Source organism: Geotrypetes seraphini, chromosome 5 (assembly GCF_902459505.1).
Source record: "Geotrypetes seraphini chromosome 5, aGeoSer1.1, whole genome shotgun sequence".
Classification (NCBI taxonomy): Eukaryota; Metazoa; Chordata; class Amphibia; order Gymnophiona; family Dermophiidae; genus Geotrypetes; species Geotrypetes seraphini.
The window spans coordinates 145,487,528-145,507,881 of record NC_047088.1 but is presented as its reverse complement, the minus strand read 5'-3'; the positions used below and the strand labels follow the sequence as shown (position 1 = coordinate 145,507,881).

At 39.6% G+C, this 20,354-nt stretch overlaps 1 protein-coding gene across 4 annotated transcripts in view; it reads left to right on the top strand.

Moving 5' to 3' along the window:
* The window catches only part of PARD3B (par-3 family cell polarity regulator beta), a 1,834,390-nt gene that overhangs the window by 1,070,506 nt on the left and 743,530 nt on the right, over positions 1 to 20,354 (top strand). For all 4 annotated transcript variants that reach the window (XM_033945029.1, XM_033945028.1, XM_033945030.1 and 1 more), the window contains one exon: positions 12,705 to 12,942. In XM_033945029.1, coding sequence (XP_033800920.1) covers positions 12,705 to 12,942 — 238 coding nt within the window. The remainder of the gene's footprint in view (positions 1 to 12,704; positions 12,943 to 20,354) is intronic.

Below are 20,354 nucleotides of genomic sequence, written 5' to 3'. Positions count from 1 at the left end.
TCATCTGCTTGGTTCTTTAATGTTTTAAGGACCCTCTGCAAGTGCAGGAAAATTGTGTTAACTGATTGTTATTTCAGCCTGACCATTTATTTAGCGAGCTCAACTTTAAAGCCAGACTTTACAGCAGGAGTACACAACTCTGCTCCTCGAGGTCCAAATCCAGTCAGGTTTTCAAGATTTCCCCAGTGAATTTGCATGAGATCTATTTGCCTGAACATCTTCCATTGTATGCAGATTGATCTCATGTATATTCATTGGGGAAATCCTGAAAACCTGGCCTGGTGAGGGCCGAAGTTGGGCACCCCTGCCTTACATCAAGCTTCAGATTAAAGTCTGTGTACTGCTCTAGTAAAAGGGAGCTTTGGTTTTTAAATCTTATGTTTTTCTAATCTGCTAAAGTGAGATTTGCAAATTATGCTCAGTGGAAAGGGGGTGCTTTGTGTTTAGAAAATCCTGTATGTTTTGTTCTGGGTTTAGAAAATCCTCAATCTGTTCTGCTTAGCTCTATATTTGGCTTGCCATTGGACCATTTTAAAAGTTGCCTTGAACCAGTGTCTAGCTAGGAGGGGCCATCTCCTGGGACACTTTCATTTCTTGGGACAACGACTTGATGGGAGCATGTGCTTGTAGCACAACAGCTCTCTAAGAGCTAAGTAATCCTGAATTGTATATCTCTGATTTACTTACGCATATAATCTTATACTTTCCCTTTCTCTTCAATCTACTACACTAATTTCAGATATTAAAAACATTTTTTTAAAACCTCTTTTCATTAATTTTTTAGGAAGTTTGTTTTTTTTTTTATAAAAAATTTATTATTTTATAAACATTTGATTGAATACAGAAAAATATTACAGAGATAACATCATTTTATACAATTAGTATATAGAACCAAAACTTTACCCACCCACCCTTCTATCAGTTATTAATAATACTAGACAACTTTATTTATTACTTTGATATGAATAATTAATATCAATTTCTCAATTACCTCTCCCTCCCCCACCCACCCCCCACCATGGATGTGTAAGGAAAAACTTAGAGAAAAATACAGAAACCATTAATGTGAAGCAGCAAATAAAGCCAATGGACTCCATACTTTGTTAAATGAAACACTGGACCCCAAACATTCTGCATTCATTCTCTCATATTTGTATGTATTACATACATTTGTCCACCAAAATGTGTAGTTTAATCTATCATGGCTTTTCTAATTTTTTGTGATCAATTGAACAGCTATTCCAGTCAAAACCAGGAAAAGACAGCTTTTATATTTATCAAGGGGAGGTTTAACATGTAACATAGTACCACAAATTATGGCTTCATATGTTAAGGGAATATCCGATTCTAAAACAATATTTATTTATCCTCAAATTGACTTCCAGAAACTAAATATCAGTGGACAAGAAAATAACAGATGATCTAAAGTCCTTATATCAGCATGACAGTGCCAGCATCTATTAGATTTGGAACCATCCATTTTTTGCAAACAAATTGGGGTGAAAAAACTCCTATGTAATGTAATATAATTTATTTCTTATATACCGCTAATCCGTTAGATTCTAAGCGGTTTACAGAAAATATACATTAAAATTATAAATAAGAAAGGTACTTAGAAATTCCCTTACTGTCCCGAAGGTTCACAATCTAACTAAAGTACCTGGAGAGTAATAAAGAAGTGAAAAATAGAGATAGAGGAAAAAATAAGAAAGTAAACATTCTAACAAGACTGCATTGATCTAAGTACTTTGGAAGGTAGAAGAGAGGAGAGAAAGGAATAGATGCAGAAGGAGGAACCGTTGAACAATAGAATTCTGGAGAAATTTAAATGATAGAAATAGAACAAAACAAAACAAGTGGCAAAACAATAAATAAGATTAAAAATAATTCATAAACTGGAAAAAAAAGAAAAATAAAACATTGTCTTCAGTAATAAAAATAACCATGTTTGCCTCATAGATGCTGACGCTGTACATTTCAACCAAGTCCAAATTTGTAGCCAACGAGATACAGAAATATACTGTTTAATCTCGATGCTCCAAATATCTCTGAGACTATTTTTAGGTTTTTTATTTAAAAATTCAGAAATGAATTTATACCACTGGGCAGCCTGATGTCCTACTAAATCTGTCTGGTAGCAAAAGATCTGCAGGCTATAATAATTTTTAAAATGTTTCCATTCAGGGAACCCACTCCGAATGGCCTGCTTCAACTGCAACCACCTATACTGTTGAGATTTTAAAATGCCAAATGATTGTTGCAGCTGTGAAAATTCCAGCAGATTCTCATTAGATATAACATCATCCAATGTCCAAATATCTGCCTGCATCTAATTCTTCCAGGCAATCCCAGCACCGCTAACTTGAATCTTGGAGTTTAACCATAAGGACTGTAAAGTAGATTTCAATATAGGAACATCTGTTAGTTTATCAATACATTTAATTGTTTTCCATGTATCCAATAAAATTCTGTTGTTCCTAGCATAGCTAGGTAATCTGATACGTAATACATGAGAAAGTCGTGTTGGGGACATAATTTTCCATTCCAGGTGTAGCCAGTCTGGCAGATGCTCCATGAGCTCGGGGAGGATCCAATACATTCTCTGGCACATAATATAGGCCTGATGGTACCTATAAAAATTTGGAAAATTTACCCCACCCTCCGCAATCGGCTTTTGTAAAGTTACCATAGCAATTCTGTCATTTTTACCCAGCCAAATCAATTTAGTAATAATACTATTAGATTTTTTATAAAAAGACCTCTGAAAGTAAACCGGTATCATACCCATTTGGTAACAAACTACAGGCAGAATCATAATTTTTACAGTCTGAACTCTCCCCCACCAAGATAAATGCAGTGGGTTCCAATGCTCACACATCTCTGAGACCTTTAGCAATATGGATTTTTCATTTACCTGCATCGTTTCTTCCAATGTTTTCTGGATCTAAATACCTAAATATTTAATACCTCCTTCCTTCCACAAGAAAGAGAATTTATCAAATAATCCTTTGGAACCGTGAACGTTTAAAGGAAGGACCTCTGATTTACTCCAATTCATCTTATATCCTGAACATTTCTCAAATCTTTCAATTAGCTCAAGTAAATGTGGAATGGTTGTTTCCGGATTCCTCAAATGAAGCAAAATATCATCTGCATAAACACAGACTTTATATTCCCGATCTGCATAAGGAATACCCCGAATCTCCTCTCCCTGTTGAATAGCCAATTACAAGAGTTCCAAAACAATATCAAACAGCAGAGGAGATAATGGACATCCTTGCCTAACTCCCCTCCCCAAACAAAAACACTCAGAATAAGTATTATTAATATACAATCTGGCAGAGGGGGAGCTATACAAGGTTTGAATCATTTGAATAAATCCAGAATCAATACCAAACCAATCCATCGTTTGAAACATGAAGGTCCATTCTACACGATCAAAGGCCTTCTCTGCATCCAAAGATACAGAGAAGGCCGGATCATCCATAACTTTTGATAGATTTAACATATGTAACGCCAATCTAGTGTTATTAGAAGAATGTCTTTCACCAACGAACTCCGTTTGGTGCATTCCGATGATATAAGGGAGAGTCTTAGCTAAGCGTAAAGCCAATAACTTAGCCAGAAGTTTACCATCTACATTAATCAAAGAACTAGGCCTGTAATTTAAAACCAACATAGGATCTTTATTTGGCTTCGGCAAAACAACAGTTAAGGATTCTGCCATAGTACCTAATATGCAACCTTTAATTAGTTGAACCTGATATAGATTTAAAAAATAAGGTAATAGGGTAATTTGAAATGACTTATAAAATTCCACCGTGAAACCATCACCACCTGGAGTGGATCCAACTCTAAGGAACTTCAATTCTGTTTGCAATTCCTTTATCGATATGGGCACTTTGAGACTACCTTTTATATACTCCGGAATTTTAGGACCCTTAATTAATTTTAAAAATTATATACCATCCTTTTCTTTATTTGAATAAAGTTCAGAAGAATACAAAGTTTTGTTAAAATTTAAAAATTGTTTTAGAATATTTCCAATTTGTAAATGAGTGTCACCTTTTTTGTCTTTAATCGCAACAATTTTTACTTTCATTTTTTTCACTTTGAAGTAATTAGCCAGTAATCTTCCCACTTTATTTGAGTTTCCATAATACAGAACTTGTTGAGAAAACAAATCTTTCCTTGCCAACTGTGAGGAAATCTCATTATATTTATATTTAACTTTTAATAGGGCTTGTAAAGTATCATATTTCCACTTTACTGCTAATTTTGCCTCCAATTCCTTAATCTCGTTTTCCAAATTAGCAAATTCCATATTAAGTTTTTTCTAACATGTGCCGCAAATGAAATAATCTGCCCCCTTATGGTTGCTTTAAACACATCCCATAATATTTCTTCTGGAATTTATTTTCATATATAGATTTGAAAATATTCCTCCATCTTTTGTTAAATTTCTTCAAGAAATTTTGAATCTGCAAGCAATGTATTATTGAATCTCCAAACATGTCTTCCCACATCATCTTCATCCACCCTCAATTCAATCCAGACACCACCATGATCTAATGAGATGATTGGATCTATGTTAGCTTTTATCACATTTTGTACTAATAAATCAGAAACAAAAATTTAATCTATTCTTGAAAATGAATTATGAACATGGGAACAAAACAAAAATTCCTGAGCATTAAAATGAAGAATCCTTCATATATCTTTTAAACCACAAGATTGTACCATATTATCTAAACCCATTGACTTAATTACCCTGTTAGGATTTTTATCCATCGATGGGTCTATGACAACATTAAAGTCCCCAACTACTACTATTTTAGAAGTAGCCAGTGGCAATAACAGTTTCTGAAGAGATATAAAAAAATTCTGATTGATTAGAATTAGGGGCATAGATATTCAAGAGTGACAAATAATTTTTCCCGGATCTCATTTCCACATTCACCCACCTTCCTGAGGGATCTTTATCTTTTAAAGTAAATATAGCCGTACATCTCTTATGGACCAGAATAGCCACTCCTGCTTTTTTCCCTACCGCCGGAGCATAAAAACAATGTTTTAGTTCTGTACACTTAGTAAGGAATTGGATGCAATTAAGAACATAAAAATCGCCACTGCTGGGTCAGACCAGTGGACCATCAAGCCCATCAGTCCGCTCAAATGGCAGCCCTCTGGTCAAAGACCAGCGCCCTAACTGAGACTAGCCCTATCAGTGTACGTCCTTGTTCAGCAGGAACTTGTCTAACTTTGTCTTGAATCCCTGGAGGGTGTTTTCCCCTGTGACAGACTCCAGAAGAGCATTCCAGTTTTCTACCACTCTGGGTAAAGAAGAACTTCCTTATGTTTGTACGGAATCTATCCTCTTTCAACTTTAGAGATTGCCCTCTCATTCTCCCTACCTTGGAGGGGGTGAACAACCTGTCCTTATCTACTAAGTCTACCCCCTTCAGTACCTTGAATGTTTTAATCATGTCTCCTCTCAATCTCTGTTTGAGGGAGAAGAGGCCCAGTTTCTCTAATCTTTCGCTGTACGGCAGCTCCTCCAATCCCTTAACCATCTTAGTTGCTCTTCTCTGGACCCTTTCGAGTAGTACTGTGTCCTTCTTCATGTACGGCAACCAGTGCTGGACGCAGTACTCCAGATGAGGGCGTACCATGGCCCAGTACAGCAGCATGATAATCTTCTCCGATCTGTTTGTGATCCCCTTATCATTCTTCAATCAATCAAACAAAAGCACTATTTTTGACTCCAGGTGCTTACTACATATAACTCTATTATAGCTAGAAAACAATTTCTTTCCAGCTGTATAAGCAACCGTATTTGCACTTTACCAGACCCTCAGTGGCACCACTCAGGACTCAAACATTTCATTGTCCTGATATTTACGTGTCAGCTCGTCACTGGGTCTTATGGTGTTTTTCATAGAGCTTAATTTTTAATATTTTTTCAATATCATTCTTAGCATTCTGTTTACCCTTTTTGCCGCTGCCGTACATTGTGTGGACGGCTTCTTCGATTTGTCGATCAGAACTCCCTAGTCTCTTTCCTGATCTGTAGTTTCCAGGGTCTCCCCTCAAAACTTTTTTGAAGATCGGCGTAACATTCGCCACCTTCCAGTCCTCCGGAATCATTCCCATTTTGATCGACAGATTGGCTGTTAGTTGAAGCAGTTTAGCTATGACCCCTTTCAGTTCCTTGATGATCCTCGGATGGATGCCATCTGGTCCCGGGGATTTATCGCTCTTGAGCTTATCAATCTGCCTGCATAACTCTTCTAAACTGACCGTTAACCCTGTCAGTTTCCCCTTTTCACTTCCAGCATATAGCCTGATGGGTTCCAGTATGCTGTGTATATCCTCCTTGGTAAATACAGACACAAAAAACTCTGTGATTGCTTTGTCCTCCATTAGCACTCCCTTTCTTCCTTGGTCATCCAACGGTCCCATCGTTTCCTTCGCGGGTCGTTTCCCTTTAATATATCGAAAGAACAGCTTGAAGTTTTTCACCTCCTTGGCTATTTTTTCCTCATAGTCTCTTTTGGCCCCTTTTACCACCTTATGGCACCTGCGTTGATGTTGTTTGTGCTTAGAGTAGAATAGGGAGGGACAGATTCTTCAAACTTTCAAAACATAAAAGAACAAGAGGGCATTCGGAAAAGTTGGAAGGGGACAGATTCAAAACGAGTGCTAGGAAGTTCTTCTTTACCCAGCGTGTGGTGGACACCTGGAATGCGCTTCCAGAGGGCGTAATAGGACACAGTACGGTACTGGAGTTCAAGAAAGGATTGGACAATTTCCTGCTGGAAAAAGGGATAGAGGGGTATAGATAGAGGGCTACTGCACAGGTCCTGGACCTGTTGGGCCGCCGCGTGAGCGGACTGCTGGGTACGATGGACCTCGGGTCTGACCCAGTGGAGGCATTGCTTATGTTCTTATGTTCTTATTAAAGCATCTTCCATCACTCCTTAGAATCATATCAATTTACCACCACTGCCTCAAAGACTAAAGCAATCCAGGAATAAATGGCTCACAAAAGGCTCAGGTAGACTGTGACATGTGACAAAGAAACATCCATCCTCACAATTGTTGTTCCATTAGAGCATTGCAATGCTCAAGAAAAAAGTAATTGAGATGCAGCTAGAACCACTGAAGGTAACTCAATATGAAAAGAAGAAAATCACTTCCAAAGGAAACCTAAGAAAATTCAAACCAGAAAATTATTGTTGTTAGCGGATTCCACCAGAAATGTCTTCCAGGATCCTCAGCTACCAGGAGTACCAAACAAATACTGATTATAATTTGGGAAGAAAATAAGAATTATAAATTTGATGTTGTTATCCACTTGGGGGACAAAAGACCTAGCCAGCCATGCCCCATTTGCAATGTAGAAAGCTTTTCAGGAGATAGGAGAGAGGTTAAAACCTTTTGTAAAGACTGTAGCTTTTTTGGAAATAGGAAAAAGAAGAGGAAAGAGTATTAAATACTGAGAACTTCAATGGGTAGCTCAGCCTGGTGTCATTAAGAAGGCTTTAAGTGCATAGAAGGATGAGGAAAAACAAGAGACTATATTGCAGTGATGGGTTGCAACTTACTGTGACAAGTAAATTAATTCTTACTGAGATATTCAGGCAATATGTTTCTAGGTGTTTAAACTAGAAGGTAGGGGTGGCATACCTAGGCAGGACACTTACGGTGGTCATTCCCAGCAAAAGACAAGATGTGATGATAGTAAAGATAGCAATGTAAACAACAATATTAGGAATACACTTCTTAGCAAGTAACTGGAAAAAGTGATACTGGATCTGGTGCTCACAAATGAGGAAAATGTCTCTTAATGTACGAGTGGGTGCCCACCTTGGTGGTAGTGATCATCAAATGGTTTGGTTTGATATAACAACTAAAGTGGAGAGAGGCCACACAAAACTCAAAATCCTGGATTTCAAATGTGTGGACTTTAGGAAATGGAGGAGTATCTGAAGAAAGAGCCAATAGGATGGGAGGACTTAAGAGAAGTGGAAAAACAATGGTCCATGCTGAAAGGAGCTATGCAAATGGCTATCAAACTTTATTTGAGGAAATTAAATAAAAACAAAAGAAAAAGGAAACCAATATGGTTCTCCAAACTAGTGGCAGAGAAAATAAAGGCAAAATAATTTGCATTTGTGAAATATAAAATTACACAAGAAGAGGAACACAGAAAGGAATACCAGATGAAAATGAAAGAAGCCAAGAGAGATATGTCTGGCTAAAGCACAATCGAAAGAGCAAATGGCTAGAAATATATAAAAGGGAGACAATTTTTTTTTCAGGTATATTTTTGAAAGAAGGAAGATGAAAAATGGAATTGCAAGGCTGAAAGAAGCTATGACCTGCTATGTGGAGAGTGATGAGGAAAATTTGAATGTGCCAACTTTACTAGCCAAGTGCCAACTCCATTCCCAGAGCGCACACACACACATACCTCCCTTCAAAAAAAATAGCTGGCTTGGTACTAGTTGGACATTTTTTGTGGCACTATCCAGTTAAATAATGCTGAGTGTGACTGGTTACTCCATTTGAGGGAGTCTATAGCAGTGGTCCCCAACCTTTTTGACACCAAGGACCGCTTTTATAGAAGCAAATTTTCCCAGGTAGTGGTAGAGTGGGGGGTTGGTGGTGGGTGGGGGAGGATTTGGGGCATATGTTTTTTCACTCATTTTTGCCAAGGTGCAAAAATGTGTTTAAAATTGTCACTGCCAAAATTCAGCTCCTATGCCTTTAAGCATTCCCCCTCACAGCTCCACACACTCCGGCTGCAACCTTCAAGATGGTAGCTGAAGTTGCTAACTGCTACCTCTCCTGCCAATCTCCCTACCTCTGAGTATTTTCTGCCTCTGCCCCACATGCTGTTGCTCCACTGCCGCCTCAGATTTTCCTCTTCAGGCTCCTCTAGCACTCCTCCAGCCTGGCTGGCTACTGATCTGCAGAGTGGGTAAAGGTGGGATGCCCAACAGTGCCTGTATGCCTTTAGTGCAAATACTGTGTTTCCCCGAAAATAAGACACTATCTTTATATTAATTTTGGGTCCAAAAATTATCCTAGGGCTTATTTTCAGGGGATGTCTTTTTTTTGTACTATGATCATCTCTCATCCATTCCCTTGTACAGCATCTTTCTATCCCTCCCTCCCATCCCCCCGTGCAGCAGAATCCCGAAAGCAATTTCATTGTGTTACATTAGATCTAATCTAATCTAATCTAAACATTGTTCTTGTATGCCACATCTTCCCTATAAAATAGAGCTTTGAATGTTTATCAAATAAATTACAGATCATCCTTAAACAAACTGAATTTCAGATGTCATAACATTTCTGAAAAAAGTCTTGAGATCTTTGTGGAACAGATAATACATGAGCTTTCCTGAGGTAACTACAATACCAAACAGCTCCAGAGGATAAGCCACTTGCCTGTTTACTATAATAAAATCCTGTACTGAAGTGTGTCTGGCACTATTTTGACAACTTTTAAAAGTCAGTTACACTCAGTGTTTGGGGTGTTGCAGCCCAACGAAAGCTAGCATTGGGGGCTAGAAATCCCAGGACTGCTGCAATGGGTGATCTTCATAGTTTATTTAAAAATTTTGGTGTGTTGTACAGATAATACGAAGATAATACAAAGCCATTCCCCTCGTGCAGCAGAACCCCGCCAACCCATCCCCTTGCACAGCATCTTTCCATCTCTCTCATCCCCTCGTGCAGCAGAACCCCGCTGATCCTCCCACTGCGAGGCCAACATACCTCCATTTCAAACAGCAGTGGCAGCAGTACTGAACAGGCTGCTTCGCAGCCTTCCCCGCTGGAGCCTTCCCAGAGCCGCATCACTGATGAAATCTTCAGTGATGCGGCAGAGGGATGGGAAGGCCCCAGAGGGGAAGACCGTGAACTTGAAGCAGCCTTTTCATTGAGTGAGTCTCCATTGCCAGCAGTTCTGTTGTGGCCCGGCTGTCAGACAGCTGCAGACTGGGGTTGAGGACCCCTGGTCTATAAGATGCTACCACTCCCCCTGCTAGATACTCCCTCACAATGTCAGAACCACCTTAACATATGTAGCTCCTCTTTTAAGAGAAAGTGACATAAGCAGGAAGAGTCAGGGAAACAGCTATCAGGAAGTATATAAGGCAGGACCAAAAATAGGTTAAGAAATCCCAGGAGAGTAGGAGGAAGAAGTAGCCCTTGCATACTCCTTCACTTCAATATCCAGATATTCTGCTTAGCTGAGGTAAGCCATTTCTTTGTACTGACTACATCTGAGCCTTGTTCTGCAGTCTGGCTAGGACTAGACTTTGCTACCTGATTTGAAGGAGACTATTACATTCTGTATTTGGGATGTGGCAGTACTAGCTTCAGGCTCAGCTCAGAGCATTTGGTTTGTGAAATCAAGAGACTGTATTTCTGTGTGCCTGATTCTGTGAAGCAACAGGATTCAGGAAGTTAGGCTTTGCGTCAATAAATAACTTTTTCTGCACTATTGCTGGTCGTGTCTGGCTGTATATTTGCATGTCTAATATCCCAAACCCCGCTCATGCCGTTACACCCCCGAACAAGTGATTAACTGGCCAGGAACCCTTTCTGACTGGTTAAATCACTTTAAATATGAATCCTGTTATTTTTCCACCTACAATTCCTTTGGTAGGCTATTTCACTCTGATAAGCCTGATCATTCAGTGATTTATTTCTATCCAAAACCAGATTAGAAGTTGGAAGTAGGGCTTTTCAATCTTCAGTCATCTAAGGAATGAAATTGTGCCTCATAGTAAAGCTCCACCAATCTTGTCAGGTACATTAGAGCCAGTTCATGAAGAATCTTAAATATGCAAGGAAGCAACTAAAAAAAAGGTGTAATTTAATCAATTTCTTAAGAAAGATGTTCTTATCATGGAATACTAACATAACCACTATGTTCTTGAATTATAAATCTACTGAAGACTTTTCAATGATATCTAGGTGTACTGATTTGTAGTAGTCCAAATGAGAAAAGACTACTAATCTTCATAACTTACTCCACATGTACTTGAGGTTCTATAGGTTTTTTTTTATTAAGCTGCAGTGAGCTCCAGCTTATGTTTACCTCAGCTTAAAAGGGCTTAATGGTAAGTCCTGTGCTAGGTCTTAGATTAACATGCGTAAACCACACACTAAAATGTTTTAATTTTTATGATGGGGGGTTATCGGGACGGAGAGTGGTCATGCCAGCAAGAATCACTTAGCACACTGTGTGCTAGGTGATTAATGATTAATGCATGAGCCCTTACTGCCTACAAATAGATATTGGTAATGCTCACGCTCTACTTTGTTTTTATGGCCTTTGTATCTTTATGAAGAGTGACTTTTTTAAAAAATTGTGGATTAAAATTCATTAGAATCCTGGACTTTTATGTGTCCTACTTTTTTTTTTCTCTCTATCTCTTTTTCTAATGGCAACTTTAGCATTTAGCTATTAATTTTTTTTTAAAACTAGGCAATCAGATATTTTACTGCTGCAGTAGAAAGTGACCATGACACACTGGCTAGGGTCACGCTCAGTTCACAGGTGGGGGGAAGAAAAGTAAGCACAAAAAATTGTCCTTAGATACAAGAATGTCCTTTCATGGTCTGCTTCCACGGGGCCAAGCATATGCCCTACTGTCTCTAAGCAAAGCAACTGGGCTTTGGTCTGGCTCCCCAGAGTTACCAGGATGATCATTAGCACTTCATATATATCAGCCTGCATCTGGCCATATCAAAGATAACAGTTTGCAAGGTTCCAAATCAAACCTGGCCTACCTAACTGTCACAGTTGTAGTTCACAGATATGTGTTGGAGCCATATGCAATCGGGCATTGCTTCGTCCTTCTGAGCCTCCTTAACCTAACTTAACTTTGAGCTTTTGTTCTTCTTGGACCGTGCTCTCCTGGCCTCAACCTTCCTGGGTAATTCCCTCTTGGCAGGACTATGAGTTTTAATGTAGCTCTGACAGTATGTGGAAATATCCTTAAGGGGATGTGCCAGAATCCTATAGACTCCCTCACACATCCTTTTCTTATTATCTTTACTTTCTATTCATTTTTCTCTCTCCTTTCAACCCCAATTCCTTTCCTTCTCTTTATCCATGTTTCCATTCCTTTCATTACATTTCTGCTGTCTTGGAACCACATAAATCTCAGCTATTTGACTGTAACATGATTTTTCTTACCATATTTCCTTTGCAAACTACAAACTCTTGGATCTCTAGGCACTTTTACATTTTACACTGTAAGCCTATGTTATTATTTAGCCACATGAATGTGCAGATTTTGGGGTAAGATTCTCAGAAGTACAGGACGTTCCAAGTTTTCATTTATAGAAATAGCAAAGGGGTTGGTGGAGACTTGCACAGTGGGAGAGCAGTTTAGAGTCAAAATAGGGCAAGTTGTTTCTGTGTGCATGTTTGTAAAAGGGAATGGCCTAGCCTAGTTATACCAGGAAGGCACAGCCAGAAGAGAAATAAGAAATTAGTGTTCTATAGCTTTAGTCTTATCTCAAATCATAAAGATTGATCTCTACCAGTATTGTTACAAGATAATGGTGTAGTTTAGCATTTTTTATTTTTTTTTGTCTGCATTTGATATTTGAACAATATTGTACTTGGTTTCTAATCATTCCCTAAGCCCAACTGATTTTTTTTCACAATACAGATGGTGCATCTGATGCAAGCTCTCACTCTGGTCAAGAAACTCCCAATGGTGAATTAACTGCTCAATGGAATCCTGCTGAGCTTGAGTACAATGACAAACTGAAGAAAGAAAAAAAGAAGAAAGAAAAAGACAAGAAAAAGGAAAAGGGCAAGTCTAAAGTAAAAGAGAAGAAAAAGAAAGAAGAAAGTGAAGATCAAGAAAAGAAAGTCAAGAAGAAGGGATTTGGAGCCATACTCAGGTACATATTTTGCCACAAAGAAAAATGATGTTTTATAAGAAGCATGATTGATGGTGTTGTGTTCAGCAATGATTTGAATGTTGTCTTTAACCCTTTATTTGGCATTGTTGCTCAGAAGCAACATGTGTTTTATATGGCTTTTATGGGAGTTCTGCATCTCTGAATGCCTGTTACTTTGCAATGTTGCTCTTCCATACCCAAAATATTTTTCCTACAGCTTTTTACCATCTGCCAATTAAAGGGTTAAATCCCATTTTTTATTTTTTTCAGGAGTCTTGTGGTTTAAGTTTATATGACAAATTTTGTTTAGCAACCATACAATATTTGGCTAATTGTAATATCTCAGAGGTTCCTTTACTAAAATAGAGTAAAGTTATGCACTTACCATGCTGTTAGTTACTTCCATCAAAATAACAGAATGCAGGTTCAGACTGAAGAAATGGCTATAACAGAGTGTTCTAATTGAGAGTTTGAAGGTCACTTATCCAGTAAACACAGCAAACACACCTTCTCAGAGCACTGATTCATTGATCCAATCATGTATAATAAGGCCCCAGAAAAACCTTAGCAGTTTCTGTGGATGATGTGAGAGGGAAGGCCAAGGTTTGTCTTTTATAGACTTGACGTCTAACATAGCATCATATCCAGGATATTTTAAATGACTGTGAATGTTCATGACAAAGAGAACTATATGGCTTGTCTGCATAGGCCTGGAAGTTGCCATGTAGTCCTTGAGACCTAATGGATAGCAGAGGCAAAGGGGAACAAGACCTAGAACAGCACAAACCAACAGGTCGAGTTGCAGCTCATCCCTTTGATGGAGAGAGTCAGATCACTGGAGGCAGGGAATGTGAGTGCCCACTTTGTTGTTGCCAGTGTGATTTATTAATATGAGTTGACACATTCAGTCCACAAATTCTTACTTCCAGATTTACTAATCCAGGAATAAAAATGCCTTCCCTATATGACATTAGCTATTTTAGGGCAGTTGTTCTAGTGTGGTCCTTTGGTGATCTTCTGTATGTTATATGGGTATTCCAGATGTGAAGACTAGCCTAAGAAATTTGGACTAACACTGAAGGTGTCCTGGAAAATTGCTAAAGGGTTGTTGGTGGAAATAGTCAGGAACCGCTGTTATAGGACTAATAAGGAAATTGCTATCTTCTAACCTGAATAAAACAGTACAGAGTCTGGAGCAAATTCTCAGTTAACAATTTTCTGCCTCATTAGAGCCGAATATGAAACTATTTTAGAGAAATTCCCCAGCAATCCTAACTCCCAATGGAACCTGGTCCCCCTCCCTCTGGTCAGACCACTACACATTGTGACCACCACTGTAGCCCAGGGCAGGGCTCTATAGCAATCCTGGTGGTTACAATAAACAGCACACCAGCGTGTGACCCAACATGGAGTCACCCTGCAAGACTGGACTCTCAGCAGGAACCAAAATTAAAGTAAAACAAAATAAAGTCCAAACAATTGAGGTTGTTTAGAGAAATAGTTCAGTTTACTATTTTCTTCATGCAGGTAAGTAATTCATCAAACATTTGCCACATTTGTCAGGATTCCAAACAGCAACAAAGCAAAACTGCCAAAAGAGGCAAGAAAATAAAAGTCAAAAATAAAGTCCAAACTTTCTTTCAATCCTAATTAAGTCCCAATAGCTCCTGAGACTTCAGCTCTCCACAGAGCTAGCACTGCCTGCTCCTAAGCAGGTAATTCAACAAATCAAAAATAAAGTTCAGGATACTTGTTTCCACAATTCTCAGTCATTAAAGAAAATGAGGAAAGCCTCTGGCAATATTATATGACTGCCAGGAAAGGAGAGTGACACAGGTTTTGTCAAAAATAAAGCCACAGATATGGCCTTCAAAATCCCACCCAGGGTGACAACAAAACCTCTCCCCACACACTCCTAGCTTTCTCAAAAAACCCAACATCCCAAAAAAAAAAAAAAAACACAGCAAGCAAACAGTTCCAAATAATCCACACTCACTGTTTGCAGCTTGAGGCCAAGTCCACCTGCATAGGCTCAGGATAATCAGATTCACAGCCTGCACAAGCTTCTTGACAGTCCATAGGCTCTCCATTCAGGAATGGCAAGTCTTCCGCTTGTCCAGCCTCAGTCACCTCCATAGGCATAGGTCTGTTACTCCTGTTTGGCCCAGGTGGATCTTCAGGGAGGCAAGGCCTGAACTTCCTCCCTAACCGGCCTGCTTGTTTGAATGCCACTGCTGGCTTACATAATCTAGGGGCGTGCCCTGTTCTGAGTGAGTCAGCAGTGTTCCAGGGACCTCTTGGGCTCCCCCGGTGGTGACTCGGGTAAAGCTCACCTACTTCCTCCTCAGACAAATCCGGCTCCCTCTGGTGGTCAATGGCATTATTACCGGAATCATAACTCTGGGAGATCTTGGAATTTCCCTTCCGTGTTTTTACTTTTACTTTTTCCCCTGGCTTAACTGGGACCTTGGCAGGCCTTGTGTCTGACTGGTCACAACATACAACTTCAAACTCAACTGGGCCAAGACCAAGACTACACCTCAATCCAAAAAAATAACATACACCTCACGCAAACATATCGAGCCAACCACTTTCTGGTCAAAAGTAGATGAAACAATCCAAGACTGCAACCCAACAGACTTCATCTCTCATTGGAAAAATCTATCAACCAACATCCTTGATGAACTAGCCCCACTACAAACTAAAACCAGAACCAGCAGGAGATCAGACCAATGGTTCGACAATGAACTGCTCCAACTCAAAAGACAGTGTAGAAGATTAGAAAGAAAATGGAGAAAAACAAACCTAGATCAAACTAAAATTGCTTGGAAAAAAATCAACAAACAATACAAACTTCTACTAAAGGACAAGAGAAAAACTCATTACACAAATCTTATAGGCACAGAAACCCAAGACTCCCAAAAACTATTTCAAATCTTAAAAGACCTCACAGATACCAAACCCTACACAACCACTAATAATACCCCTCCCCCCTCAGCTACTCTCCTGGCAGAACACTTCAAGAGCAAAATCACAAACGCCAGAGCCACCCTCAATGCTACCCCATCCCTCCTAAACATAATCACAACTCACCCCCCAGACAAAGATTCAACTGCAGCAGACAGAACTTGGTCACATTCCCCAATATACAATGGTCCGAACTCAACTATCTCTACAAAAAATACAGCCATGCCTCCTGTGACCTCAACCACTGCCCTTCATATCTCCTTACTACCTCCAGTGTAAAATTCCGTACTCTACTTCTACAATGGATTCAATCCACGCTCAAAGATGGCATTTTCCCCTCGGTCCTCAGCGAAATCATCATCACCCCAATCCAAAAAGACCCAAAAGGTCCACCAGATCAACCATCCAACTTCAGATCTATTGCCTCAATACTACTATACGTCAAACTCACAGAAGGCCTAGTAGCCAAACTCCTCACCAACTATCTGGATGACCATAACCTACTCCACCCTATGCAATCCGGCTTCAGATCAAACTACAGCACAGAGACACTACTTGGCTCCCTCATGGATACAATCAGACAACAACTAAGCACAGGAAAAAAAATACTTCTCATACAACTGGACCTAACTGCAGTATTCGATCTAGTAGACCACAATATCCTTCTGCAAATATTAGATACAATAGGTATCTCAGACAAAGTATACTCTTGGTTCTAAGGTTTCCTAAAATCCAGAACCTATAGTGTAAAATCTAACAAAGAAAAATCAAAACCTTGGTCAAACCCCTGCGGAGTACCACAGGGATCCCCACTATCCCCTACCCTCTTCAATCTATACACTGCCTCTCTCGGAACACATCTAGACAATCTAGGCATAACCACCTACAGTTACGCGGATAACATTACCATTCTCTTACCATATGACCAACCAACGTCCTCCCTGACCAAAACACTACAACGAACACTAGACTCCATTACGACCTGGATGAAAGATCACAAACTTAAACTCAATCCAGATAAAACCAAATTCATTCTCTTTGAAAATGACAAAATTACATTACATTACATTAGTGATTTCTATTCCGCCTGTGCCTTGCGGTTCTAGGCGGATTACAAATTATAAGAGATCTGGACATTACCGAGAGAATTGTGTAACAACGATTATCTATCTAGAGAAATTACATAACAGTGATTCATGTACTTTACATGGTGTGGTAGAGGATTCAATTGTAAGAATTACATAGCAGAGAATCAAGTGATAACAGAATACAGTAGAGAATATCAGTATATACGGGTTACAGACTAGAAGTTACCTAATAATGATGTAAGAAGTTTGTTGGATAGTGAGGTAAATGCTTATATAGGAGTCAGAATATGTTTGGAAGGACAGGTTCTAGGAGAAGACTAATGTGTTATTCAATAAAGGGAGAGCTTGTGCGAAAGGGGAGGATATTAGTTCGTGAGGACGTGTTTTTTGAATAGAAATGTTTTGATTTCTCTTCGAAACACTTTGATGTCTGTTGTGTTGATCATTAGTTTGGTGATGGTGGGGTCAATTTTCGCTGCCTGTGTCGCTAGAAGGCTGTCGTATAGTTTCTTACGTTGGGTTCCATTATGAGGGGGGGAGGTGAATAGGTTTTGAGTTCTTCTTGATCTGGATGAGTGGTAGCGGTATAGGCGGTTGTTTAGGTAACAGGGGGCAGTTCCATGGGTTACTTTAAATAGTAGACAATAGAACTTGAATTGAGTTCTTGCTTTTATCGGAAGCCAGTGAGAGTCTACATAGGCGGGAGTGATGTGGTCAAATTTGCTGAGACAGTAGATGAGTCTGATGGCTGTGTTCTGAACGGTCTGTAGTTGTTTTATCATGTTGTTTGGGCATGGTAGGTAGAGGCTGTTGCAGTAATCCAAGGTACTGAGTGTGAGGGATTGTACAATGATCTTGTAGTGTTCTTTGGTAAAGAACTTTCTTATTTTTCTTAGGTTTCGCATGGTGAAGAATGCCTTCTGTATGAATTTGTGTATCTGTGTCTGCATAGTGCAGCGTCGGTCTAATTGTATTCCTAGAATTTTGAGAGTGCTCTGTATGGGATATTTGATTGCGTTTACTTCCAGTTCTGTTATAGATGGCTTTTGTTCCTTCTCTAGTAGTAGGAATTTGGTTTTCTCCGCATTCAGTTTCAGCTTATGGTTCATCATCCATTTTTCTACTGTTTCCAGTGTTGTTTTTAGGTGTCCATTGGAGCTGGGGTCTTGGATGTCAAATGGGAGAATGATGATTATGTCATCTGCGTAGCTGAAAGAAGTTATATTTAGGGCGTCTAGGGCAGTGCCTAAGGAAGCTATGAAGAGGTTGAATAGTATGGGCGATAGTGGGGATCCTTGTGGTATCCGCAGGGGTTTGTCCAGGGTTCGGATAAAATATATTTTGACTTAACTCTATATGATCTTGTTTGAAGGAATCCTTGGAACCAGTTGTGAACTTTACCAGTTATTCCTATGGCATCTAGTGTCTGGAGAAGTATTGGATGATCTACTAAGTCAAATGCTGCTGAAAGATCGAGTTGGATGATTAGTAACTTGTTTCCTTTGCTGAGGTGCTGTTGGGCTATATCAAGTAAAGATACCAGTAATGTTTCTGTGCTGTGATTAGCTCTGAAACCAGAATGAGTTGGATGCAGAATGTGGTGGTCTTCTAGGTAGTAGGATAGATATTTTGCTACTAGACCCTCTGAGTTTGATGTATAGTGGTATAGAAGTGATTGGTCTATAATTTATTGGGTTGTCTATTGGGCCTTTGGGGTCTTTTAGTATGGGGGTGATTATGATTTTGCCAAGTTCCGGAGGGAACTGACCTTCCTTGAGAGTGGTTTGCAACCATAGCGTGAGACAAGCGATGAATTTGGTGGATGCTGTTGCTAATAGGTAAGGAGGACAGTTGTTCAAATCACAGGAGGATTTGCTGTATTTTTTGTACAGCCGGTCCAAGTCTGACCATTGTGTCGTTGGGAAGTTGGTCCAGGTCCTATCTGCTGAGATGGCTTCGTCTTTTGTGGGTTTTATTAGTAACTATGATATTTTGAGAATAGTTGAATGTGGCTCTGATTGTGATGATTTTATTTTTGAAGTAGTCCGATAGTTGTGAAGCTGATGGAGTCTGGGTTCCTTGGGTGGCGAGGAAGGGTTTGGTATCTGTGAGGTTTTTTACAATGCTGAAAAGTTTTTTGGTGTCTGGTTTTTCAGTGCCAATGAGTTTGGAGTAGTAGTCTTTACGTTTTTCCTTCAGTTTGATTTTGTATTGTTTGATTTGGGATCTCCATTCTGTTTTATTGTGGTCTTGTTTCTGTTTTTTCCATGTTCTTTCTAGTTGTCTGCAATGCCTCTTTAGGTGTAGGAGTTCGGCGTCAAACCATTTGTCTGATGGTCTGCTTATTTTGTTTTTTGTTTTTTGTGGTACTAGTTTGTTCAAAGTGGTCTCACTAATAGATCGCCATGTGTTTATGAACTCCTTGTGGTTGTTTAAGTCTAGTGCTGGGTCTACTGTGTCCCAGAAGGTAGTGGGTTTGATTTTCTGTCTGGACTTGAAGCTGGTTGTGCTTGGAATAGGTTTGATGTTATTATGCACCCAGTTGATGGTGAAGGTGTACTTGTAGTGGTCGGACCATAAGGTTGGATTCCAAGAGCCGTTGGTGATGTGGATGTTTTGTGTGTTGAGGTTGGGAGATGTGTAAGCGGCAATGTCAAGTTGATCGCCCTTTTCATGTGTGGGTTCAGGATTGAGTATCTGGTAGGATAGGGTGTTGAGGAATGAAAGAATGTCTGCTACTTGTTTGAAGGTGTGGTCTTCTAGGTGGAGATTAATGTCTCCTAGGATCAGGTTGTGTGGGGAAGATAAGGAATTCTGGAAGATAAATTCTTCTAGTTCTTGTTTAGAAGTGTTCCATTTTCCTGGTGTGACATAGCATAGAAGGCAGTTCAGAGTTCCTGTGAGAGACTTGTCTGAGAGTTGGCAGGCAAGAAGGTCTAGGTGAGGGGTGGAGTGCTTGGTTAGGACTTTAATGTTGAGGTTGTTTTTTACAATGATTGCTAGACCTCCCCCTCTTCTGTTTTCTCTGCAAACTAGCTCTAGTTTGTATCCGTTTGGGCAGAATTCAGTAATGTGAGGATCTGAGTCTGAAGTGAGCCAGGTTTCGGCTAGGAAGATGCAGCCTAAATTATCTTTGATCAGCCAGTCTTTGATTAGTTCTGTCTTTGGGCTGATGGATCGTATATTCAAATATGCGCAAGCAATTGACGTGAGTTTAGTGGGAGATTGCGTAGTGTGAGTATTGATAATTGTTCTGGATGGTGATTGAGGTTTTTGAGAGCTGGCCTTAGTTTTTGATGGTGGTCTTTTTCCCCAGGTTGCGGGAATGTTTTCATGATTGGATGATGGACAAGGTAT